Below are 25,987 nucleotides of genomic sequence, written 5' to 3' on the forward strand. Positions count from 1 at the left end.
GCGCCGCCGGCTGTAGAGCCTCGGGTATCGTCCACATCTGTGTCACCTCAACAAACAGGTTTCGTTCTCAGAGCTGCAGCGCAGGTTAATGGAGGACGGTGAAGATATATATATATATATATATATATATAGGCATCTCAGTTAAAAACGCCTGATAACAAATTTAATTCATCACCAGACTTCGATTCAATGTTTGATAAAAATGTAAAATGTGACATGTCTTCTGGAAAACAGAAATATTAAATAGACTAAAGAATTTATTTTAACACAATCTCCATATTGTGCTGCGAGGATATTTACAGGAGCCAGTCTGGACCATTTTTCTATTTAAGCTGCTCTAGGTTTAGACTGCTGCGAGATCGTCACTATGGTTCTTTACATTCATGTTTCACGATTACAGGCCAACGCCTCCATTTCTGACTCTGGTTCCGCAGGTTCTCTTCCTGGTAAAGTTGAGTTTTTCTTTTCCACTGTTTCTTCTGCTTGCTCAAGTGGAATCTTTGAGTTTGTCTCTGTAAAAGAGCCTTCAGATGACTGTGTTGCATTTGGCACTGTATAAATAAAATGGAATTGAATTGAATGAAGCAAGGACGTAGGGAAGGATGACATGGAGATGTTTGTTGTAGCAGTGGAAGAGGTGCACCCGGCGGTGAGATAGGAGCAGATAATAAAGAAATAAATTAAATTAACACATTTGCACAGTTGTGACACAAACCCCTGAAAACTTTCCATGCGTACAACTCACATAATGTTCCTTTACTTTTTTTTTGTTTCATAATTTAGAAGCCTGAAAAGCTGAATTTATTCAAATAAACTCCTGGAGATTTGCCTGCTTCATGTTTCCTGTTTGCCGACAATCCTGTGTCACTGAATGACGGCTAAATTCTTCAGCGTGGATGTTAATCTTTTTTTCTCTCTTTTTTTTTTTTTTTAGGTTGTTGCATGAAACAGAGTAATCTGTGCTCACAATATTCACTTACAAGCTTTTCAGTTGAAAGTCTCTTTCACTGAATGGGCCCGTTGAACACTCCACGGGAGCTTGAGTGGGTCTATGAGCTTAGGTTACGTTGTTCAGCTTCAATTCTGCTTGTTTTTCCCACCGACTTTATTTTGCGTTTGCTCCCCGCTGCCTACGTGAAATCCTGATTTTCACTTGAATTGGCAGCAGGCACAGCAAATTTGAGTCTGTCTGCTCGTGTGCGTTCCTCCAAAGCACAGATATTCCGTTTTGGTTCGATGTGAAAAGACCTCCAGGGCTCTTTGCTCGAGCTATGGCGCATTCGCACTGACCTTTCTGCTGAAAACTCATCACTACTCCAATGCACTAATACATCGAGGGTTTAAAAGTACAGCACAGGGTTGTCGAATAACGGTGAGGCAGTTCCCTACAAACTGCAGAAGGTCAAATGATCGGGGGTTGTTAATCTCGTGATTATTCCCGGAGCTGTCTCTTTCTTCTCTGTTTCTGATTTCAGTCCCACACCGGAGTTGCTGTAAAGTGATTTATTGAACCAGTTGAATCCCGGCTCAGTCTGAGACTCGACTCGAGCCACCTTTTTATGAAACACCTCTCAGTTTTGAAAATCGCCACATTTGGAAGTCCCCTGCACAGTTACATGTGTGTTTATATTTAACATGAAAAAAAAAAAAGAAAAGTCCTCCCACTGACTTTTACGATGTGGAATTACACTGTCATCACTGTTTCGCCGTCACAGTGGCGTGCATTGTGCGCTACTCCCCCTGGGCTCGGTCTGCAGACTGTGCAGGCTCGCGGGCTTCATGGAAAGTGTGCATGAAGGGATCAAAAATTCAACCGGAGAGGCCTGAAGGGCCTTCACTCAGTGACCCCACTCAGCCAGGCCGCTAGGCCGGCAGGCCGCCGGGACCGCCAGGCCGCCGGCCCGCCGACCCGCCAGGCCGGACCTCACTGATTCAAACACATTTAGGCAAAGATTAGAGAGGCAACAAGGTTGAGATGTTTTATCTCGATGTTAAACACGGCTTAGGGTCAACACTCTCACCAGTTGGGTTTGTTGGGCCCTGAAACTGAAATCTAGATAAAGTGGTACAGAGGAGGCATGGAGGGAAGAACAAATACCAATTTCCTTCATAACCAAAACAGTTTTCTGGAAGCTCATTCTTCTCTTACATGTATTATTAATGGGACGTCAAGAAAAGTCAAGAAATCCAAAGTGCAACCAACCTCACATCCTGATTACATGGAAGGAATAAATGACGCCCCGTCTTTCCTGGAGGCGAATTCAAATCTGAGTGGGCTCCCAATGACGCGGAAAACTCAGTAGCCATAACCTTAAATAAGAAGAATCTCTCAATGGTTTTAAAGCAGGCTGTGGTGGAAACTATTAGTAAAAGAAGTGGCGCGTCCACAGTGGTGAGTGTAAGGAATAATGCATTACAGCAAACATAGTACCTGTAATACTCTATAAAACAGTGTTATTACTGGCTGCCGTTGTGAATTTGGTGATCACAGAACAGTGGCCTCATGTCTCCATATCTCAGTGAATTAATCACACCCTGACCTAACCTTCACTTCAACGAGTGCAGAAATAGACTTTCAAACTGTTTGAAGAATGTAACGGCGAGGTGTAAAGTACACAGGAGTTCTGCGCCGTAGCAATATTCTGTCGGGTGCAAATGGAGCAAGTTTCCACCTGCCGTGGATTATTTACTTGAATATCGATCAAAAAATACATCACGTTGTGCAGATTCTCCTCATTAGAAGTATTAGGTTGATGATAATGTTGCAGGGAGATCAAACACCAAGGGAGCAAAAAGTGTGAGAAACTGCATCCTAATGGGAGTGAATGAAGACTCGTGTTTTTTTTTTTTTAATAGTAACTCTAGACTGCGTTAAGACGGGCCGCTCCTTTCACTCGGTAAGCATGGTGGAAGAAGCTAAAGACTACACGTCTTACATCACTTTACCATTTGTGTGCATATACGTACATGAAACTGGCTGTAAATACCTTCAAGATGTGTGCACTGCAGCAAGGTAAGAGGTGAACGTAAACGGGAACATATGGGGCCCATAATATGTGATTACGGCCCTGCGTACGCATAGAACTGCCCTCATACGCTCGCTCACACTTTTAACTCAAAAGTAATGCAACTTTGATGCATACATGCATAACAGGTTATGACGCGTGATATTTCTTTTCTGGATGACGACCACTAGCCTGATGTTAATAAGCAGCATGTTTAAAGAGGTTTTGCATAATAAGTCCCCATTGCATACAGCTACTTTACTAATCTGGACTTCAGTTACTTATTTCTGGGGTCATCAAACACTTTCGACAGCACTGTATATATACACTAATCTTGTATCATTTTTAATGGTCTACAGAGTCTTTTAAATGGTTCAAGGCCAGCTAAGACCACAATAATAATAATAATAATAATAATAATGATAACAACAACAACAACAACAACAATAATAATAATAATAATAATAATAATAATAATAATAATAATTAAAAAAAACAACTAGCGTCTCACTTTTTGAAAAATGTCACTAATTCAGAGCAATGGACCGAAGACTGTATGGTCTCTGAGGTTATGTGAGATGTACTGCGTCTCATCCTGTATATTTAGCATCGTTAATGTATATTTATATCATATTTTTCTCTGTGCGCATGTGTGTGTCTGTTTCATTAAAAAAAAAAAAACAGCGCCAACGGATGGACTGGCATGCTAACTACGCCATCTGCAGCATGTAAACGGACATTGTTGTCAAAACATGTCAACGTGAAACTACAACAATTACACCAGCTGCTGGTTTGGGGGGGGGGGCGCTGTCGCCCGAAACAATCACTGACCAGAGAGGAAGTAGAGAAGAAACACAGCTCATTGATCGGTCCGGCCGCTCAAGCCCGTAGGCTAGTTAGCTTGTGGCTAACGGGTAGCCACAAACAACCGCGATATGTCATCTTCAGACCACATATCAATGACCGTCTTCGTCTCCACCCCACGTCTGCCTGTGAGATATTTTCCAACTTCTTCTTTCCGCATCTTCTGATTCCCGCGGTTAGCTTTGTTTGTTTACTACCCAGAATGCATTGTGCACTACATCACGTCCTCTTGCCCCCCTTCCTCCAGAAAGATCGTTCGCAGGTGAACCGAGACCAAACATTTGAAGGGGACCAGAGACCGTTCGTTAGTTCTGGTTCAGAGTTTGCGGGCAAGTTCACGTCGCCCCATAAGAACAGGTTTTTGTTGTTTTTTTCCCTGAAGAGAACTCTGGTCCGGATCAAACGGGAAACGTGAACCTGCTCTGAGTAATTCAGCAAGACGCAGGGACACAAAGACACCCCCTGCATGTCCCCAGCAAATGGCAACCTGTGAATATGCATGAATCGGTTCGTAAATACCCTCAAGATGTGTGCACAGCAGCTAAACATAAACATAAAAGGGGTGGGGGGGGGGGGCATTTCCTGCACACATGGGGCCCACAATTTGTGGCTACGCCCCTGCAATCACACCCCCAGTACACGTGATAAAGACGTTTTATAGAAAATGTCTCTGTACTTGTAACACGGTTAGTTTCATTTATTTATTTTGGTTGTTGTAGCCTAATTCACGAGGCCTTTATTGCCTCGGCCTCGTGCAGGCGACTCCCCCTACAAACCCCCCCACCCCCCCTCAATGCAGCGCACGTGCACGAGCAGTGCGCGCGCCGCGCTCAGTTGCGGGAGCGCGCGTGGAGGCGGTCCGGTGGTGCTGTGCCTCGGTTTTTTCTCTCCGTAATCGCTTTTCTGCCGCTGCTACCTCCAGTTTAAATAGCAAGGACACGGGAGCGAGCAGCACTGTCCGTGTGAGGATATACTTTTTTTTTTTTTGCGGCCGTCTGGTTTTCTTTTGGAAGGGGGGGGGTGTCCGCCAGGATTACGACGCGGAATTTGCAAGCATCGACGGCCGAGGCGCAGGTAAGCTCGACGACACGCGTTCAAAAGTAAGTAAAATGTCCCGTGGAAAGTGGCGTTTTTTTTTTACCCCCGTGAAGGAGAAGAAGAAGAAGGAGGGAGGGAGGGAGGGAGAGAGAGAGAGAGAGAGAGAGAGGTGGGGGGGGGGGTGGGGGGGTAGGTGGTGGATGTGTGGGACGAGCCTCCCTTTGTGCCGAGGCAGGGTCACTGCTCTTCAGTGTGGACACTCCGAGAAACGGCCGAGGATCCGCACGTTCCCCTCCGCCGCCGCCTCTCCTCCTCCTTCTCCTCCATCAGCCTCCGTCTTTCCTCGCTGCGTATTTCCATTGAGTTTCAAACACGACAGGCCTGTTTTTGCTCCCATTATCAGACTAAATACCCCCCCCCCCCCCCCCCCTCCCCCTCCCCCTCCACAGTAACGCACCCTACTTTCCGCCCCGGCCTCGCCGCGTTTCGTTCCCCCGATAACGTTCGCTATTGTCGGACGGCTCGCTCGGTTTCAGTTACCCCCCCCCCCCCATTCCCGTCTCTGACCCCCATTGTGTGTTTCATCCTCGCGCATGTACCTGATCTGACCGTGCGATGAAGTGACTTCCTCCTCCTCCTCTTCCTCTTACATCTTCATCTGTTGATATTTATACATTAATATCATCCCACATACATTTCATTCCCCCACCATAACCACCCCCCGCCCCCCCACCCCTCAGGGGAAAAACAACAACACCCCCCCCCCCTCCTCTCTCTTCTCCACCTCCTTCTGATTAACTACTTTTATCGGATTTCATTGTTTATTATCTCTTGATTTCGTTCCTCTTTGTCGTCCGCTAAATTGAATTACTGTACCCCCCCCCCCCCCCCTTTTTTTTTTTCATTTTCAAGAGTCTCTTCTGATCAGGCTTTGGCGATATTTGTGTTACTTGTTGACAAAGGGCTATTAAAGAGCCACATTATCCATCTGTTAAGAGGCCAAACTGCCTTATTATCCAGTGTTTGTTCAATGAGACGGGCCCCCTTGGTTTGTTTTTAGGAATCTAGGCCAACAAAGCCCTTAAAATAAACTGTACTTGATGACTAGTCTGCTGCATATACACCCTGTTAGATCATTTGGTGCATGTCACCTTAATATACATAATTCATTCAGTGGTAAATATTCTCTTGTACACATTTGGGTTAATTGAATAAAATGGGCCTTTCCTGCAGATGTATACCCAGTCAGAGGTTTAAACGTCCCTCCCCTCCATTTTTATTTAATTTTTTTTATATATATATATTTTCTCCAGGGCCCACGATGTCCAGCGAAGTGCAGAGACCGGACGACAGCCCCAGCACGAGTGGCGGGAGCTCGGACATTGAACAAAGGGAGTCGGTGCCACCAGAACAGGAGCGCGAGCAAGCACAGCCCAAAAAGAAGGAGACCAAGATCTCCAGTAAAACTGCTGCGAAACTTTCAACTAGTGCCAAGAGGTGAGAGCGAAGCACTCCAGGAGTTGTTTTTGTTAAAAGCCAACGCCTCTCCCCTTCTGCCCAGAGGCTGTGAAGCCATACATAAAAAGACTTAAGTCCCCACAGGCGTTACCGTTTCAAATACCGGCGCTGTGTTCAGTGTCGGGAGGCAGGTGATGTTTTTTTTCCTCAGTCCTGCCTGTTGATTTGATAGGATATTCCTCATGCTCTCCTCCACCCGCCTTAGCACTTGTTCCAAAAACAAAAAGACGAGCGATGAGAGAATTATGCAACCAGTTGAGGGAAGAGTTGGCCGGGGCCACGGGTCTTTTTATAACGGTGATTGATGTGAACATGTCTCTTTTTATATGTTCAGATACGTCTGGAAAGCACGAGCGGCCCTCAGCTTTTACCTGGATGTAGCATACTGTTGTTTTAAGTCGCTTTTGTGCATTAGAATGAATTTAGCTGCAGTGTTTGTGCTCCGTTGCCACTAATTGCCTGATTTTATGTCCTGCACATGAACAAAATTCTCATTTCTTTATATAACTTGGACTTCAACAGGAATCTGTAGGATGTCTTCTACAAGTTGGACGATAAATTGCAAATGAAGCGTGAATTTAGCAACTGTAAAGCAGTTATATTATACGAATATCAACATTCAGCGTTAGTGGATGAAAGATGCAATGAAATTGTAAAAGTGACAGCATGGGGTTTATGAAGTAGCGTCGTTTTTTTTATATATGCAACTTGAAAACTCGACAAGGAGGTCAAATAGAAACACTAGTTCTGTCTAAATACATCATGTATATGTGTACTAAGTTTTCGCACTGTTTACATTGTGCACTGCCAGAAACGGTTCTTCATTTAAAGCAACATACACCACTTTAGATGTGTAGATAAAAAACATTGTCTTTCTTTCTTTCTTCCCTTCAGGATTCAGAAAGAGCTTGCAGAAATAACACTAGACCCGCCTCCAAACTGCAGGTAAGGAGAGGATTCATGTTTCTAGTGACCGGCGAGCTGGGATGTGCAGATTGGATGAATGTAGACAGCGGCAATGAGTTCTTTCCGTGGCTTCTTGTCTCCGAAGAAAAGGCCACGCTGTAATACACTAGCTTTTGTCTCTGCTCCCATAATGCCATTGTGTGTGTGTGTGTGTGTGTGTTTTTCCCCTTATTTGTTTGCGATGGTAATCTCGGGTGAATTACACTGACTGCAGCACGTTCTGTTGCAACCTGTGTTGAAAGCGTGTGCGCGTGGTTCCTGCTGAAATGGTGGAAAACGAGAATCGGTGTGACTTTAAAACCTGTTTGGATTCTTGTGTGTGAGTGCTCCCCCTCCACCTCCTCCTCCTCCTCCTCCACCTCCTCCTCTTTGCCGTGCTGGGGATTTACCACAGACAATGGTTATTGTGTGCGACTGCCGCGGCTCAGGGACCTTTGAGGAAGAGACACGGTCGCGAGCGAGCGGCGGGCCGCGTCCATCAGTAGCCGCGGACGCGACAATGGACGTCCCCTCAGGGGTGCAGGCCAGGAGATGGCTTTTATTAACCCAAATAACACATAAGTGACACTGTCATTGATTGCGAGTCTTGGTTGTCACGGCGCAATAATAATCTTCGGTGGAATCGGCACTCCACTGCAAATTAAGGAAGAAAATGGGAGCCGATCTTTGTCGAGGGCACTTGTGGGAAGACGCTGATGTTGATGTCCGACCGTCTTGATTGTGTTGGTTCACAGGCACCTGCTTAAAATGATTAAGGAAAACTGCTTTTTGTATGACTCATCTGGTGATTTGAAATTACTACACCCCAGACAGCCTTGTTTATTGCATGAATTAATCACCCCTGCTGGGTCTCATCACAATCCCGCCATCATTAACTATAAACATTGAGCTAACCTTCCCATTTCAGCTCACAGCCCAGTTCTGTTATTGTACCGGGGGGCTAAAAGAGGTGTTGTTTTCCTCGAGGACTTTAATCTATTTCACCCCCTCCCTCCACCTAACCCCTTTTTAAAAAAAAAAAAAAAAAAAACTAGGTTGGCTCACATGGAGAATATAGCTTGAGGACACAACTAAGTCATTTAAAAGTAAAATAATTGCTCGCGGAAATTTCACAGTTACCATCTTAGAGGGAGAACTGCTTGCCTGGGAAACAATTAAGCTCCTTCAAGATAATCCCCCCCTCTTCTTGTTTTTTTCTGTGTGTGTTCCCTTTTTATGTTCCCTGAACTGATAGCATGATCTAATATTGTGTTTTTCTGTGTTGCTCTCAAATAGATTAGCCCTTTGTTAACAATGACATGGGGTCAGAAGCATTAAAAAAAAAAAAAAAAAAAAATCTCCCCCGCCATTTACATTCTCGCATGAGCGAGCGCACACCGCAGTGCCGGTGTCGTCATTTGTATGCTACACGCTCCGCGCTTCTGGCCAGGTTAGCCTGAAAGGTTATTCATTTCGTTCCGTCCGCTTACAAATGGAGTCACAGACTGCTAAACACCCCCGCCCACCCCACCCCCACCCCCGCCCCCGCGCCTCGTTCGCAGGGAGTTATGTTTAAGAGAATCCCTTTAATTCTCTCGGCAAATGTTGTCCTGGGGGCCAGTTGATGTGTCGTCTTATCCGCTTCCTCAACCCGGCCAGCTCGCCCTCTTTGTCTCAATCGGGGAGGGAATCTGCCCGTTTCATCATGCTGTTGAAAACCTGCAGTCTCCTCTGTATCACCTACAATCTCCTCACCTTCACGGGGCTGAAAAGGATCAGCGGGCTTCTCTCGGCAAACACAAGCCCCTGCGTCACATCTTCGATTCATCCGTCTTTCTACGCCGCTTCATCCCACTTAGGGTGTTTGCGGGGTGGCTGGAGCTGCTCCCCGCCGCCGCCGGGTCAAGGCAGGGTACGCCCCGGACCGGTCGCCAGGCCATCTCGGGGAAAACAAAGAGTTATACAAACACACACACAAAAATAGGTCCATCAAGGAGACTTGCAAAATGACACAATATCCATTTAGTGTGTTTGGCTTTATGAATATGCAATATAAGAACGTGCAAAATACTGTGATATTCATACCGATAGTTTAATTTGAAATTTACAACACCTGATGGCTTTTGCATTGTTAATGATTGTGTTATAAATGCAATTTAAAAAGAAGGTGGAAAAATGTCTCGGCCTTCAACACAGATGTTATTATTCAAAGAAGAATTTCCCCAACTGGCCTGACAAGTTTTTAATAGCCGAGATTTTAATATAAAACACTTCCTGCTTTGTGCCGCTCCTCAGATCTTGTCACCGTTTCAGAATTTTGTCTGGTTGTGTATTTCATCTGGCTTCTTCTCTGCTGTAGCACTCGGATATGTTTGATATGGGGACGTTCTCTCGCGTACTTGCGTAGTACTCGCCCATTTGTATAGGCGGATCTGTAACGAGTACATTTCGCATCTTTCCAAAGCAGATGCAACCGGAAACACACGCAAACCTGTAATTGAAATACGAGTGTTGGACGTGACGTTTTAATTTCTTGATCACCTGCAAAATGTGCACAAACCCCCCCCAAAAAAGCAATGGTTTTGTGTTAAATGAGTTCCCATTGAGACAGCCCAAACGTGTTTTTTTGGACTGTGGGAGAAAACCAGAGTACCTGGAGAAAACACACAGAAGACATCCTTCATTCACGCCCTTATGGCCGAAATCGAACCAGGGCTATTCGCCTGTGAGGCCATGCTTGCCACTGCACAACCTGCATCGCAGCTTTCACTTTGTAAGTGTTGTGCATGGACTGTAGAGAAACATCCATAGCAGGAAGTGCCTTGTTGATAGATGTGATAAAACAAGATTTCTGTTCAAACATCTCTTAAAGGCGACTGAGATAACCCTCAGCTGTATGTGATGTCACTGTTTCAGCAGCTTCTCTGCTCTCATAAATCACACGCTCGCAAATGTCTCCAGGCTTCCCGGCACTATAAACAGTCTGTAGTGTATATGCTTACATTGTTTTTAAAAAAAAAAAGAAAAAATCAATTTCGAATGCCACCTGAGCAAAAACTGTCATACTTTTAGTGCAATGTCACTACTTGGAAATCGCTGGCGTGTATTTAAATTTGCGTCGGAGCTTTATCTCACTCTGGGCTTTGTGACAGTCTGCTTGTCACCTTGGCAGTTGTCGTGCATCAAACGAACGGGAACACGCCGAAGCCCAAGAGGATTTGACATGGCAATTATTCTCACTGTCATGCACCTCAAGTATATTGTACAGGCAGCCTGTGCCTTTACACCTATTGAAGCATACGAGGCAGCTTTTTGAAAGGAGGAGCGTTTTCTTTCCGCGCGCATTGTTGTGATCTCACCGAGAGTAAACTTTGATTAGACGCACTGGAAGGAAGATCTGACGTTCCCGCGCGCGTCGGTGGATTTCTGAGGCCCGTTTACGCCGCGATTCAAGTTGAAATCACCTCGTTTTTCTTTTGAGAAATGTTTCGTGTTTACACAGCGACGTTATGAAAATGATGCCTATTTACATTGAACCGGCAGAAATGCTGAAAACGATGTAGTTGGCGTGCCAGGCCACAAGGTGGCGCTGACATTCATATAGACAGATGACAGAGTTGTATTGTTACTATAGTAACTCTCAACTATATTTTTTGTTATTACTACACAATCATAACATCAAGTAAATATAAAATTAAAATAAATAAATGGAGCAAAAAACCATCTTGAGCGGGCTGGACTGGTAAAATATTGCTATAATAACCTTTAAATTTACACTTCACACAATTACTACTGGAAATTACTACACTCTCAACATAAAGTCAATTTTAATGAAACATTCTGCTGCAGAATATAGTGAAATGTAAAAAGAATAATGAATGTAGAGGAAACCCTGCACTCTGAGGCCACCGTTGTTATTGTCCATCTACTGGATATGCCGACTGAGATGTTCCCGTGCAGTGGCAGCGTTTCCGCCGTCTGTGAGTCAGAACGTTTTCAAAAAAATTGCTTTTTCAGCGGCCCCGAGCATCGCTGGCGTGTAAATGGACGCACGAAACGCGTGAAAGTTTTCTGTTTTCACTTGAAAACCTGGTGTGAACTTAAGCAAACAAAATTCCTGTTGTCACCAGCTTAAAGTGTCGTCGCTTAGACGTGAAGAGGGCGAGAGAGGTTGAAAACTTGCACAGTCTGGATTTGTGTGTTAGTCCTTGAACTGGGAGCTGATCTACTGCAGTCGTTCTTTTAGTTATTTGACCATTTTGGTGGGTGGTTGCCGGCCTGGATCATCCTCTGGGATCAAATGTTCAACCTTTTATGACTTCTAGTGACATTTCTGCCTTCTTACCCATCAAATATAATTTGTCAGGAGGCACAAAATTTTTCGAAACAACAAATCAGTTTGTCCATAAGGAATTAAACTCGAGAGTTTCCTTTTTTGGGGGGGGGGGATTCTTACTGTGGTCTTAAGCTCAGGATTAATCACCTATCAGGAGCCACTACAGCAAGGTTGAAGGGGCCCTTTAACAGACAACCTGTTTTAGGACTTTGATATGCACAGTAATTTCCGAGTTAATCCCAAATGTGGTCGTAAAAATAACCCACAGTCCTCACAATCTGACGAGGCATTTTGCGCTCAAGCTGTAATCACGAGCTCACACCTCTGCTGAGTTGGTTAGAAGCGTAATGCCTGCTCGGAACCGCGGGAACAATGTCGTATCACTCTGCTTTATCTGCTGGAACCCGTCCCGTCCCTCCCACTTCTCCCTCCTCCTCGGCTCGCTTTGATATCATCCCGTCGTTATGAAATTCTCGCTTTATCTTTCCTCACCCACCACTTTAGACTTCATCATTTGCATTCAATCACAGGAATTGTTCAGCACCATTTGTCCCCGCCGTACTGCGACTGAATGGTGGCTCTTAGTTTGTTTTCTTATTGTTGTTGTTGTTGATTTAGTTAAGTACTCGCAGGCTCTGGACCACTTTGCGCTTTTCTACTCTGCGCACAGATGGACGAACAGGTTCTTCTATTACAGCTACAATAAGAACAGGGCAGAGCAATGTTCAGCTCCTCAAAAGAAATAGTGAATGTTGTATTTTCGTTGCAGCGCTTTCAGATTCAGGGGGGGTTAAAAATAAATAAAAGGTTTTTGTCAATTGAACAATTGAAATTCAGCAGAATAATCCATCGCTGAAGAGGTACACGGACCAATTTCTCCTCCTGAGGCGGCTCAGATAGATTAAATGCAATGCAGCTGCATTCCCAATGGTGCACTTTGTGTAACACGTTCAGCCTCTTCCAGAGAAAAATAAGAAGCCGCTATCTGATGTGGAAGCAGATAAGGTCGAGTGAGAGATGACGGAGCATAAATAATCACTTTTACATTTGACATCGTAGAGTAACCCCCAGTAGGGACACTTTACCTGGGCGCACATGCACAAAAAACATCTCTATTTAATCTGATTAGGTGTTTTGCTAAGCCTCACGGTGTTACTCTGATAGTTTTATAACTTTCGAAACAGCCATTCCTGATTTTGAGACAAATCCTGGCTTAGCTGGTGAGCTCTGATTCCGTGGGGTGGAAGTTTTGGGAGCTGTCACCGGCTGCCCAATTAAGTTAATGTTAGGAGTGGGAGTAGGTTTAACCTAATGGAGTGTTTCCAGCTTTTAGAACAAGAACTTTGCAGAAGATTTATAAATTTGCACTTGCTGTTGATGGAATACTTTTATTTCTTTATTTTTTATTGGAACTGTATTAAATTGTAATAAAGAAAATCATCTAATTCCCATTCTAGATCTGATTATCTCGTGCCTTCTTTAGCCTTCATGATCCATAGAAATGTAATGTCTGTTACTTTTAGACTGTGCGGGTAAAATTAGACATTTCAGTTTCATTATTTGAGGTGAGATGAGGAATCAAAACTCCAACCTTAAACTAAATTGAGGAAACGGTTTCTTATACCGAAACCAAACTTGTATGTTCTTGTGATATGAGCGATATAGGTCGTTACGTTACTTTCTTTAGTGATTTTGTTCGGTTTATAAGTTATAGGAGCAAAGACTGAAATAACGAAATCAATTTGTCAAATTTCTACTTGTAGGTTTTTCTCAATGTCCGTTGACTTACTTTGAAGTTTAATTAGTTTGAAAAGTTAAACTGAATATGGATTTATAAATATATATTTTAGATTGTGAATCTAACCTTTTATTTACCGTTCTGTGGAACTGTAAGTCATTCTTTTTCTATATAGCACGCTTTTTTTTTTTTTTTTTTTTCCACTTCAGCAGCTTTAATAGTCTCACAGAGGTCACATTCACCCGTTCACTCACATATTTACACCCCGATGGTCGCGTCCGCCATGCAAGGTCAAGGGATTAGAAACAACTTGGAGTTTGGTGTCCTTCAACATATGGATGGAAAAGTGGGGAATCGATTCGCCAACGTTGGGATTAAATGTTGAATAGCTCTACAAACCCAGCCCCAACGTGTGGTGGGCCATATTTGATTGATTAGTCTATTGAACTACATCAAGTCATTGCAATTTCCACCCTCAACTTTGTTATTTTTTTTACTGAATGCCATTCCTGTCGCAACCTGAGTCCCACACTCGATGCATCAGTTGAGTGTCGTCCGTCCTTTTGTCAGCCTGTGTAATACAGCTGTTATAGATGGCTGACCTTTGGGACAAATTCTCTCCTTTAGTGTCCAGAAATTTCCCCCTCATCATGTAACGCCTTCATGATGCCCGAATCAGTGCCGTCACTGCCTGCTGGCTGTCGGAAAACCCCCTCTCCCCACCCAGAATCACCTGATTACCGGCTCGCCACCTGGGGACGAATACGTAGCTCCACCGTCAGACTCGCCAAGAAATGAGGGCGTCCTTATCGTGGGCTCTGACCTCCAACTCTCTTCTCGCCAATGGGATCGTGTTGGTGTCTGTGGAGGCTGCGTCTTATTTTTGTGCCATGCCCCAGGGGGATTCTGTGTGAGTGACACCGCCTGCATCATTTTTCACAGCGTTACCATTAAGCACAGCAGGGAACCGGGCACTTATCAATATTCATGAAGGGGTGGAGGAAGAGGAAAGGCGGGAGGGGGGTTGAGCTTCTGGAATACCTCCCGGGTGTTGGAGTGGACCGCCGTATTGCACATGGCATTGTCACTGAATTATCTCGGGTAGAATTTTAGGGGTTTCGTCTTGTCAATTTAGGAGCGAGTGAAACACAGTTTGTCACTGCTGACAGACAGATGGTCTATCACCAGTGAAGGGGTGTCGGTCTTGTTGCCCTTTTCAACCACGTACCTCCATAAAGTGTTTCTCCACCGCGTCAGTCGCCAAAAAAAGAGAGACAGACTCAGTGACGAGAGGGAAAACAAGACACACTCTCCATCTGTCGCCAAGATCTATCACTCGCACTATTATACATTGGTCGTGATTTGTCATGTTGGGTGTTCTGTATGTAAATGTGCGTCGTCTCATTTCGGGTCCTCAGTCGAAATATGTGTCATTCTTTGTGTTACTTCTTGTACTTTGCTGTGCTGAATGACATCTGTTGTGGGTTTTTTTTCCATAAGTGTAACGTGAAGACACAATTCCCTTCATGAGCTGGCTACAAGAACACACTCTTCTGTGTGTTTATTTTACTGTCTAAATTATTGTTGAAATGTTTGTAGTGACGCTTTGGGATGAAAATTGTTCATTTTTACTTGCTCTATAGAAGATAGAATTTAAATTCAGGAAGATTTACCACCAAAAACAGGTTTTTAATGGCAGAAAACCTTCGTGGTCGCAAATATCATAAATAGGGCTCAAATATGTGTTGCATGTTCTTCCTGTACGTGTGTGAGGAGTTATTTCTGGCTGCTGTGGCTTCCTCTCACAAATCAAAAAAACATGATTGTTAGGCTAATTCGTGACTTTCAAGCCCGAGGGTGCGACTCTTTATTAGGATTGACGCATTTCAACCAATGTCGGGAAAGGATCCAAGATGATGTCAAATTTTGTCAAAGTCAAAATTAAATGTCATTTAAAACCAGTTAAGTTTAAAGCACCAATAAGTGTTGGCAAAGCCTCTGGATTTGTGTGCTTAAACTGCTGTTCTTTAGTGATTAATGCTGCCCTCCAGTTGCCTCGGATTTCTCCAAATGGTCTTGTTAAAAGAAATGTGTCCTGGCACTTAAGTTTATCACAACATCACAAGTAGAAAAACAATATAGAGCATTCAAAAATATGTTTCTGGCCCTTACCCTCAGAGTGTAAATAAAAACATTGTGCTGTACTTTATTTACAAATACCACTGCCTCATATCCAGCGGCAACACTATGGCAAAGCTGTTTGTTTGAGTCACTGAAAAGGAGCTGGCCTTGTTTTTTTTTTGTTGTTGTTTTTTTTTTTTTTTTTTTCCCCTGCCTTTATATTAGCTTTGTGGCTAACTAAATTGTAATTGCTATAGAAAACAACATTCTGTTTGTCAAAATGTCACAATTACTGGAGCCTAATGAAAATCTTAACGTGGTGTCCTTGAAGTTCAAACTCAGAATTCCAATCTCAGCGGGGCAACTTGGAAAAACTTGGACAGCCGGAACAAACTACGATCACTTCAACTTCTACCACATTTTCTTGACTCAAAATCTTCCAACACGTTAGACTGCAGAGCTTTTGGTTTGCGGAGATGTTTGATCTCAGCTAGCTGCTTTCAAACTGTAATAATTTTTTGATTAATCGCCAGATTTCCTAATGTTTTCGTGCAAAAAATTAATCTTCTAATGCAAGTTTGATGCTTTGTTTTGAAATATGTCACACAGGTTTGGATACAGCCTGCAACTGTTGTGACTGTTAAGCCAGTTAAAAAAAAAAGTGTTTTTATTGAAGACAAATGTGTAGTTTAACAAACTATAGAGTAAAGGAACCCTGCTGCCAGCCCCTTCCAAAGTTCATTGGTGTCTCCACATGCTAAATGCACCTCATGTTTAGAAAATCAGTGCTCTGTGCTTCAACATGAACCAGAGGACACGGAGAAATGTGTTTTCGGAGCAGGAGGCGGTTGCAAACGCCCCGATGAACGATTTGAAGCCGGGCTCTGCTGATTTGTTGTGCCCACTACTCATCCTGTGCACCTTTTGTAGCACCGACCGAAAGTAATGTTCCTCCCAAACAAACCGGTCTCCCCCTCCTCGTTTTTCTCTGCACACAAAGTTTTGAGTGCAGAGGAAATAACTCTTATAGACGGGGGTAACATATGCTCTGCCTCCGACCCAGGCCCCGCTTTAATTTATCCTTAATGCTTTCCACTGCGGCACTTGTTTGACAGTGAACACGGCCCGCCGTGATTCATGTGTGTCATTGAATTCTCAATGTCCTCATTTGTGAGGGAGTTTTCTGGCAAACATTTGTCCACAATGTTATTAATGGGTTTGTGGGGAAGTCGAGCTCGGGAGGCGCAGCATGTGGACATTTTGTGGCTGAAAGCGTACCATTAGTGTGCCTGTTCCTCGCAGAAGGAGTTTAGGTCACCGGGAATGACTGAGCGGTGATTGCAAGGCTGACGTGAAGGCAAATAGAGTTTGGGCAGGCAAACAGAAGGCGTTAACTTGCAGGAAAACGATCTCGCCATGATCCCATCATCCCAGAACCTGGAAACCTTGATGGATTTCTCACTTATTTCACAAATCACATCTCCTGCCAGAAGCTTTAAAATGTCCTAATGGATTGGAATGAAGGGATGTGCCGTTAACTCTCTTATAACATTTGTGAATGGATAACGACCCAGAACAGTCCCTCTCTTATTTTTCCCAGTAATGAGATATTGGGATGTGCAATGTCGGCTAAATAAATGTCCGCTCCCCCGCTAGTCAGCACCAGAGATATTAGTCAGTTAAACCAATTAGTGTTTTATTCAGGTCTCGGGCCCACAGAGCTGTCGCATAGCCGTCCCCCCACCCCACCCCACCCCACCCCACCCCGCCGGCGCAGCGCTCAAGAATCCTGCAGTATTAAAACTGCAAAGTTAGAGGGACGTCCTTCAGCCAGTCGGCTGTGGAGATAAAATAGCATATAAGCAAAACACTGGAACAATGATTAACACATTCAACTCCAGCATTCACATGTTGGCTAGTAGGGAACAACGCCTGCTGCTTCTTGTTGCGCCAGAAACACTGAGGCCAGTTTGATATCGTTACTTAAATATATTCTGATTCGGTATAAGAAGACAACGCAACAGTGACCTTGCTGAATCTGTCCACGACGAAGGATCCAGCAAGTGAAGAAAATGACGCCTTCAGACTCGTCTTAATTTAGTTTAATTCAAGGAGAAATTAGTCGTGAGTCCTTGTTCCGTTTCTCACGTGATGTCGAGGGAATACACCGGCAGAGGACGGAGCTCTGGATCCCATCTGGCGGCTCAGCGCGTTCTGATCACTGACCTTTCAGGTAATAAGTTCACCTCTTCGGCCAAATAGCTGCCCAGAGTGCTTTTTATAGAGTGAGCATCACCGAGGCGGGACGAGATGGACTTCAGTGGACAGCTGCAGAATTAGAAATATTAACGGTGTACTCTTGACTGATTTAGCTCATAAACTGCAAGAGGCTGCAGTTTTGTCTTTTTTAGTCGTGCCCCCCCCCCCCCCCCCAAAAGCAGTTTTATTTACTGAAGTGGCGCGCCTGTAAATCCCCGGCCTGTAAACCAATTTGCACGTCAGCACAAATTGTAACTTGTTTTATTCAAGCAAAGCAAATGTTTATAATTACCCCGCGACATGCACACACATGCTTTTTACTCCCGTGTTTGTTTAACAAAAAAAAACAACCTCACCGAACATTAGTTTTGATTTACGCATGTTTGTGTTTCCCTTTTTTGACCAATTGCTCAACTTTGTAGGTAATTCAGTCTGTTTATATGTTTTTGTTTTTATATATTTATGTTGTATCTTCTTTCATCCTTTGGTTTGCTGCACTGCTTTCTTGGCTAAGTGATATTTTTATGACTCATGATTTTGTGCAGTTCTCTCTATACGAAGCCTGTGTATTATGGTAATGATATATGCTCTGCATTATTAATTTTTAGCCAGAGGCGACTCAGACGCTGGCAGCGCAGATGCAGAGCTGAAAAAAATTGCTTACCGCTCCAAAAATCTGCGCCGCGCCTCTCCCAAGTATCCTGCAGAATGGGAGAGGAAATCTGAGGATAATTAACAGATCCCTTGCTTTATTTACTGCTTTGTTAGCATGACTTCAAACCCCACGCTTCCTGGGTAAAAGGCCAGCTCTTTCCAAGCACATTTGCTCGGCTCGATACTCGCTGCTGTTTGGATTGATTGAGCCCAGCATGCGAGGTTTGTCTCCCTGTGGGAATAAACTTGTATTATTCCCTCGGACTTGGGGGGGAAAAGCATGCGTCCACCTACTCTGCTATTTTTCCCTGCTTCCAGAATAAATCTTCCGGTCAGTAATTGCAGTATTCATTGTAGAGATTAACAATAAAAGGGCTTGATTAAAAAACAAACCATGTCATTTGGGACAATAAAGACGAGCGAACAGAGGAAGGGAGGTGTCGCCTCGTCTGTTGAGCCGCACAGTAATTGGTCTTGGGGCTCTTTCACGGTTGGGGGGCGAAAGCAGATTGCTTCATTAAAGTTCCTCTTCTGATAACCGCAGCAGCCACACTGATAGAAAGGAAGATCTTAACTGAATGACGGTGCTGTTGAAGGGGTGGGGGTGGAGGTGGTGGGGGGGTAGTGCCTGTGGGGACTGAACTGGAATGGCGTATAATGCAGATAATGGCTTTATTTGTGCTTGGCGGTATTCACAAGCTCCAAAACATACTGATTCACATTCAATTACTGGTTTACTCTCCTGTTTTATTTATCAGCCCCTCGGTGCAGCTTTTGGCTCCGGCAGCTATTTACCTGCTACCGTAAACAGCTCGCTGTGTGACGGGCTGCTTTCGGAGCGCCGTGGTTTTTGTGCTCCGTGGTTTTGCTCGCCCACACAGCAGATGATGACTGAGTGTTTTGTTTTGTCACCTTTTTTTTTTTTTTTCCCAAAATGGTTTTTTCTCAATGTAATATTCTCCTAATCTGAACTGCTTAAATATATAACCTCATCTTTTCTTTTTTTAACCCCCCCCCCCCCCTTACACTTGAAGGGTGTCTGTGTGCGCAGTTTCTCGTTTCAGTGAGCACGCCAGCTGCGGTTAGGTTGGAGTCGTGCCGCTTTCTTTGGCTTCCTGTTGTGACCAGTTTTTACAGCAGATCATGAAAAAAAACAAAAACCTAATCCATAGAAATCTTTTCTACCAATCTTACAACCCTTCAGCATGCATGCTCGGTAAACAAATGCACACAATTCTGACACTGAAACGAGCTATGCTGCAGTGTTTCTTTTAAAATGTACTATTTGGAGTAAAGGATGAACAGATTCATCTTCATCCTTGCATGTAATCGTGTTTATTGACCGTCATCACGAAGGCCAAAACAGCATTTAATGTAAATATTATTCTGCAATAAATGCATCTCATTTATGTTTATCTGCAGCAGCGATGTGCATTTTTGTCGCGTTTTCACACGGTGAATAAATGCATCAGCCCGTCGTGTTCTGACACCACGTCATATTACATCAACAGAAAAACCCCTCAAACAGCCACGTGCATGTCTCCTCAAATATGGTGCCGGCCTCTCCAGAAGGTTCTGAGAGTGCCTCACAAAGACACTAACGCCAGCCGAGCTTCAATTCCTGTACGAGACCCATGAAAATCCCCCTTCTCTCTCTTCACCACTGAATGCAACCAAAACCTCTTTTCTATATATTTTTTTTTCACCCAGTTATTTAACAACCTCAACCAAATTCTTTTTGTCAGTGAGTAGAGTAGAAGAAAACGATTTGGACAGGAACATATTTATGGTACGGAGAGAAAAACGCCCCATAAATATCAATAACTACTCAGTTTGACTCTTCTCTTTACACAGGGTTGCTGAAGCAAGTCATAGTTTGAACCTTTTTCTCGAAGCTCCTGTTGTGTTAAATTGGTCAAAAGTGCAGAATTCATACTATTAAATCTTTTACAATGGTGTTTGGTGCCAACACACTGGCCCTAGTATAGAAAAACAACAACAAGACAGACCTAAAGAAGTCGCCAGTGGAGAGTTAACAGTGTACTCTTCAGTTGTTGACAGTGAAAGAGAGATTTGTATATTGTGTGTCTACATAACAGTCACTATGAGACTCCGTTACCGCACTCAGTCATACTAAGCACACAAGGTGGTTTGTTCCTGCTGTTTCCCTGCAGCTGTGGTTTCAGCTCTTGCATTCTTTAATAGTAGTTGCTTGCAGCCTTGTCGCTTGATGCCAAGAGTTAAAACCCTCTTACACTCATCCTGTCACTGCTGACAAGGTTTGGCATGTGTGCTTCTCATAACCATAACTCCTACTGCAGGGGGTGTCAAACAGGTTTTAGTGCAGGGGCCACATGCACCCCGGGTTTATCTTGAGTTGGCCCGACCGGTAAACGAGTGCCGTCGTAACCTTTAAATTTAAACTGTAAAGCTTTTCTTTGTTGTGGCGCAGAGTATATGTGATGGAAATGTCTATATTTTTGCAATTACAACAGGAAATGACGACTATCTCTACATAAAGCCAATTTTAATGATGCTTTCTGGCGCAAAATAAAGCGAAATGCCCCCAAATAAACTTCTATAGCTGTTTATACAAACTTGTTAGGGGGTTTGAGAATAATGCTGGTTTACTCGCTTCCGTGGCATCATCGCCAATTTCTCAGCTCGGGTCTGAGTGTTGTGTCTGCTACTCTTAAGACATTTGTTTAGAAAATCAGTTTTCTTTGAAATTTGTAGAATTTGCTCTGTGGTTTGGAGCCTCATATGGACCGGTTTTGTCCCTTATGTCTTGACACCCCTGTCCTAAAACTACCCACAGAAACAATTCAACCGTCCAATCACAGATAAGATTCCCACACATTTATAACACAGGCTTCTCAGTACAGATAAAAATAGAACTGAAAGATATTGAAAGTTATCTTCGAAACAGGTGGAGAACGACTCACTTATTGCACATTTTCAACTCCACAGCTATAAAATCAAAAATAAATCCAGGCACCCCGGCCTGACATTTCAATCGGTTTAAGATTGTGGTTTAATAAATGTTTCATCTGGAGGCCCATCTGCAGATTGTGGATGAGTTTATCTCCACCTCTGCGAGACGGCGGCATATTTTTGGACTGCTTCTCTTTTTATCAACTTAACCTGATCCTTGATGTGGGTTGGAAGCGGCTCTGGGTGACAATAACCAGGAGATAGTTTATCGATGTTGTGGAGATTAGCCCAGCTCTCCTGCTACACGATGAAGGCTATCTGTTAGCATTGGCGTCAATCTGCACATTGCTCTGTCGAGGGAATAGGGCAGCGTGGATGATTAAAAGGACACTCTGGGCTCGCATACTGCGCAGTGTCCTGGGAAGGAAAGGTCATTCAATATATATGGAAATTATTATTGTGGCCTGTGATTATGGGGCACAGCTTGGATAGTTTTTAGGAACTGGAAATGAAAGGCAAAGAAAAAGATAAAGTGAGCCTGTGTCCTCTTTATATCCCCCGAAGAAGCAGTTTTCATAATCCTCCCACGATGAGAAGTGTCTGAGTGAAATCTTCCGGTTTCATCCAATCCTCCTCGGCTTCTTGCTCACGGACGAGTTGTTTTTTTGTTTTGTTTTTTTGTCGAGGGGGAAGCGATGAGGAAGGTCACTCTGCGATGCAATTACTCCTTCTCACAGGTACCACAAACATTGACTCTCGGTCTGAGTCACGGTGCCGGAATTCTGAGCTGGTCTTTCCTTTTGAAAAGTAAACCTTAAAAAAGGGGAGAAGAAACCTCCCAAGACGGAGAGCACTGCGGATGGGTGGTTAAACACTATTTTAGTGGCGCTGTTGCGGAGGAAGCAGCGCAGCTGTCAAAGTGGGTATCTGCATGAGTGTAATCTCAGAGGACAGGGCAGTGGCAAGATTCTCACGGACACCCGCACACTAATGTATCCCAGACCCCTGAAACAAAATGACCCAAATAGCCAGTGAATCAAGGCATTTGGCTGACGGTGCACTGCAGATGTAGTGTTATTTGCACGGGTGGGGGGGTTACTGTTATCGTAGCCTCCTACAAAGCTCCATAAGTAGCACCGTTACAGTGGTTAACTCAAGGTATTTGTACAGGCTGTACAGATCTGCCTGCTTGAAGAGAAGATAGTGGTTTTTTTTCTGCAGAGAGAGAAAGACAGAAGTGACATGTAATATTTATAAGGCTGTCAGTCTCCATTTCAGGGCTGGGGCCTTAAATTCACATTGATCCAGTTTTATTTTTGTTTGTTTTTTTTAAGCACAGGGCAAACATTGCGACACACAATTTTCAGGCGGTTTCAAATTTGCACTCGCAGAGCTGAAATTTATAAAGTGCTCTGATCACCCAGTAATTACAGCGAATTGAACGTGTCGGCAGGAGCACATATTATATAGTGCATGGCTATTAACCTGGGTCAAGGAATCGTAAGTCATTTAACTCCAGATATCGCCGTGCAGTAACGGCGGGAGAATGGAGTCGCATGCAAACGTACAAACCGTTGACCTGAAGATTCTCGCGATGGCTCGTCGCTCCAAAAACTTAACAGCCGGAAAAAGAAAAAAAAACTACTGTCAAATGGTGAATGAGCTGGCCCTCAACCAGCTGCAACAAAGCGCCACAGGAACGCTCGATTCGGTGGGGGGTAGGGGGTGGGGGGGGTCTCCAGGCAACGGCCAGCGGTGGCATGCACATTCAGCTATTGACTTAGTCTTTGTCCGCAGCCCTTGTGCGGTTGTCAGATCCCCTATAGCAATCTAGCTGCTGAGGGAAGACCTGCCAGGCCCGCTCATCTCTTATCTTCCCATCACGTCCGAGCTATTATCACCTCGAGCTCATCCGTCTCAGAAGAAATGAGTATCTGCTTCTATTTTGGAGTGTTTGGAAAATGAAATATTTGCGTGTCTCTTTCATCGTGGCGCCCGGGAAGCTCCTGAATTGTGTCGCCATAATAAGAAGTGTTACCTTGAGATGTGCGAGGCGCACAAATGTAAGTTTCACAGAGCGGAGATTGCCTTGAGCGAGGAAAATAAGCAGTCTTTTGTGATTCTCTCGACGGCAGGGGAAAAAAGAAAAGGGAAGCGATGCGGGGGCCAAAGAGTGGTCAAGTTCAATCATCAAGCACATTGGAAAAGCTTTCAATCGTCTGGTGATCAGTCGGTGAAATTCACACTGACAAAGTACAAAGGAAAGCGGATTTTCTGTAAAGCCCAGAGTGAAAATTGGTGCGTTAACTCTCGAGCTTATGTTAATCATATTTAACCTTAAGTATGTTGTATTAAATAGCCGTATGGTGGTTCGGTGGTTAGCACTCTGACATCACTGGTTCAAGTCTTGGCTTCCATGACTTCTCTTTGTTTTTGCATTTGCCCCCGTTTTAGTGTGGGATTTTCTCAAATACTCTGGTTTCTTACTACATTCCAGAAACGTGCGTTTGAGGTAAGACGTTAAACCTAAAATTACATCGTCAGTGTACGGGATAGTCCTGGGCGTAGCCCGGCTTAACCCAGCGTTAGCTGGGACCAGCTCGACCACCCCTGGATGGATGGATGGATGGATGGATGGGTGGATGGATGGGTGGATGGATGGATGGATGGGTGGATGGATGGATGGATGGATGGATGGATTTCTTCCAATACTGCTTGTCCTCATTCTTCTTTGAACATGTTTTTGGCATTTTCCCCTCAAATTACACTCCCGACAGACGATGCAAGCTGCCGACTTCTGAACCAAATCGGTTCCGTTTCAAAAACACCCAAAATGTTTTTGAAAGAATCTTTGGTTCCTCAACAGAAGCAGATCTTCTGAACGTGACCAACGACAGTTTTCGCGTTTTGTGGATTATATTTGGTAGTTTCACACAATTTGAGCTGAAAGGACGAGCAGCTTAGTTCAGCCTTTGTGGGCTTCAGTCTTCGGGTGTCATTCAATGTTGAGGTGTGTGGCGTCGCATTATGCAATAATACAATACATTTTCAACTCATTTTGTAACGACGACGCATTTTATGATGAAATTCTTGAACTCGTTTTGTGACATCTTGTTACATAATGCAACAGTTACTACAAAATGTGGGTTAAATGATTAATTGCGCTCAGTGGCGCTTACAATCTGGTTTTATTTACAATCTGGTTTTATTTACAATCTGGTTTAATTTCTTCAAGAAAAAAGAAATGACTGGTGAAATACTGGTTGGCTTGTCACTAAAAATCTACCAGCCACAATAACGGGTGATTTTAAAAAGTGCAGCCTGATTTAGATCGCTGTGTTCTACTATTGCTGTGTTGGCAGGACGAGAGCAAAGAGTGACATATAATTCTAGTCCAACGGAATCTTAATTGTTTTCTCATTATTAAACAAAGAACCATGTCTATGGATAAAGGGCTTTAAAAATGTATTCCATAATGCAGGAAATCATTAAATTTTCTTTAAAAAAAAAAAAAGTGGAACGCCCACATTTTGTAATAACTGTTGTAATATGTAACAATTTATTACAAAACACGGCATTATTACATGAGTTTAAAATGTATTACATTACTACATATTGCTCCATTATTATTAAAAAAAAAAATGTCCTCGTAGAATTGTATTTTGTTCAGTTCTTAATGTTTCAGGACCAATTGCATTATTCATAAACATTTTTCTTTTCTTTCTTTTTTTGACACAAGAACACAAAGATTCTTGAAAGATACAAGAAGAAAATGTGACTGGCTAATTGTTTAATGGGGCGTGGAGTTAAATTAGAATTTATTTTTGGATACCGCTTGAATTACAGAGAAGAAAAAACGACTCTAACTGCAGCTTGTTCAACCTTTTGTAGGTTTTCATCTTCAGACGTAGATCCGGATTCAGAGCCAGGCTTTAAAGGCCTTCATGTTACTGCGTTTGTAATGTTGACACATGCTTGACACACATTCTGGCCACAGCACATCCGGCCAATTGCAACCTGGAATTGAACAAAACTTAATTAAAAAAAAAAAAAAAAAAGCATTTGGTTTAGTTATTGGCGTGTGTTTCTTCATGTCGTGGTTCAAAATTCCACTTCAAGCTACTGATATGATCATTTGAAGGATGAGCTGCCAAAACACTCTATAACACATAAATTTACGGGATTACGCAACTCGTGCTTTACCTTTCGTTGCGTCAGTCATCAGTTCAGCGTGGAAATACATCGGTAACATTACAAAAGACTCCACCGGGAATGTGTGTTTGCATGCGTGGGATTGGCCGCCGCTCCATCGTTCTGGAGGACGTTGCGTTGGCACGCCCACTGTGTCATCACTCCAGTGTGGGAGAGGGTTGTTTTTCTCATCTTTCTTTTTTTTTTTTTTTAAATCGTGGGCTCCGAGTCACACTCGACGCGTCCTCAGACAATTGGTTAACTGAAGAAGCTCAAGTTGTTTCTGTGCAGATTATCAACGAGGTGATGAGGAATCACCAGGAGAACCTTCTGCGCGTCGACGAGTCACCCGGAGAGGGACGATGAATACTGACGTGATAATTT

The 25,987-nt window shown here is 43.7% G+C and overlaps 1 protein-coding gene across 2 annotated transcripts in view; it reads left to right on the forward strand.

Moving 5' to 3' along the window:
* Window positions 1-4,703: 4,703 nt before the first annotated feature.
* The window catches only part of LOC308114656 (ubiquitin-conjugating enzyme E2 E2), a 32,574-nt gene continuing 11,290 nt past the window's right edge, over window positions 4,704-25,987 (forward strand). The window contains exons 1-3 of one of the 2 annotated variants that reach the window (XM_080471710.1): window positions 4,704-4,943; window positions 6,221-6,404; window positions 7,320-7,370. In XM_080471710.1, the coding sequence (XP_080327836.1) occupies window positions 6,229-6,404; window positions 7,320-7,370 (227 nt within the window). In that variant the 5' untranslated portion in view covers window positions 4,704-4,943; window positions 6,221-6,228. Of the gene's footprint in view, window positions 4,970-6,220; window positions 6,405-7,319; window positions 7,371-25,987 lie in introns of both variants that reach the window. The other variant, XM_080471711.1, reaches the window with a different exon arrangement.

The sequence above is a fragment of the Lipophrys pholis genome (assembly GCF_963383615.2).
Source record: "Lipophrys pholis genome assembly, chromosome: 9".
Taxonomy (NCBI): domain Eukaryota; kingdom Metazoa; phylum Chordata; class Actinopteri; order Blenniiformes; family Blenniidae; genus Lipophrys; species Lipophrys pholis.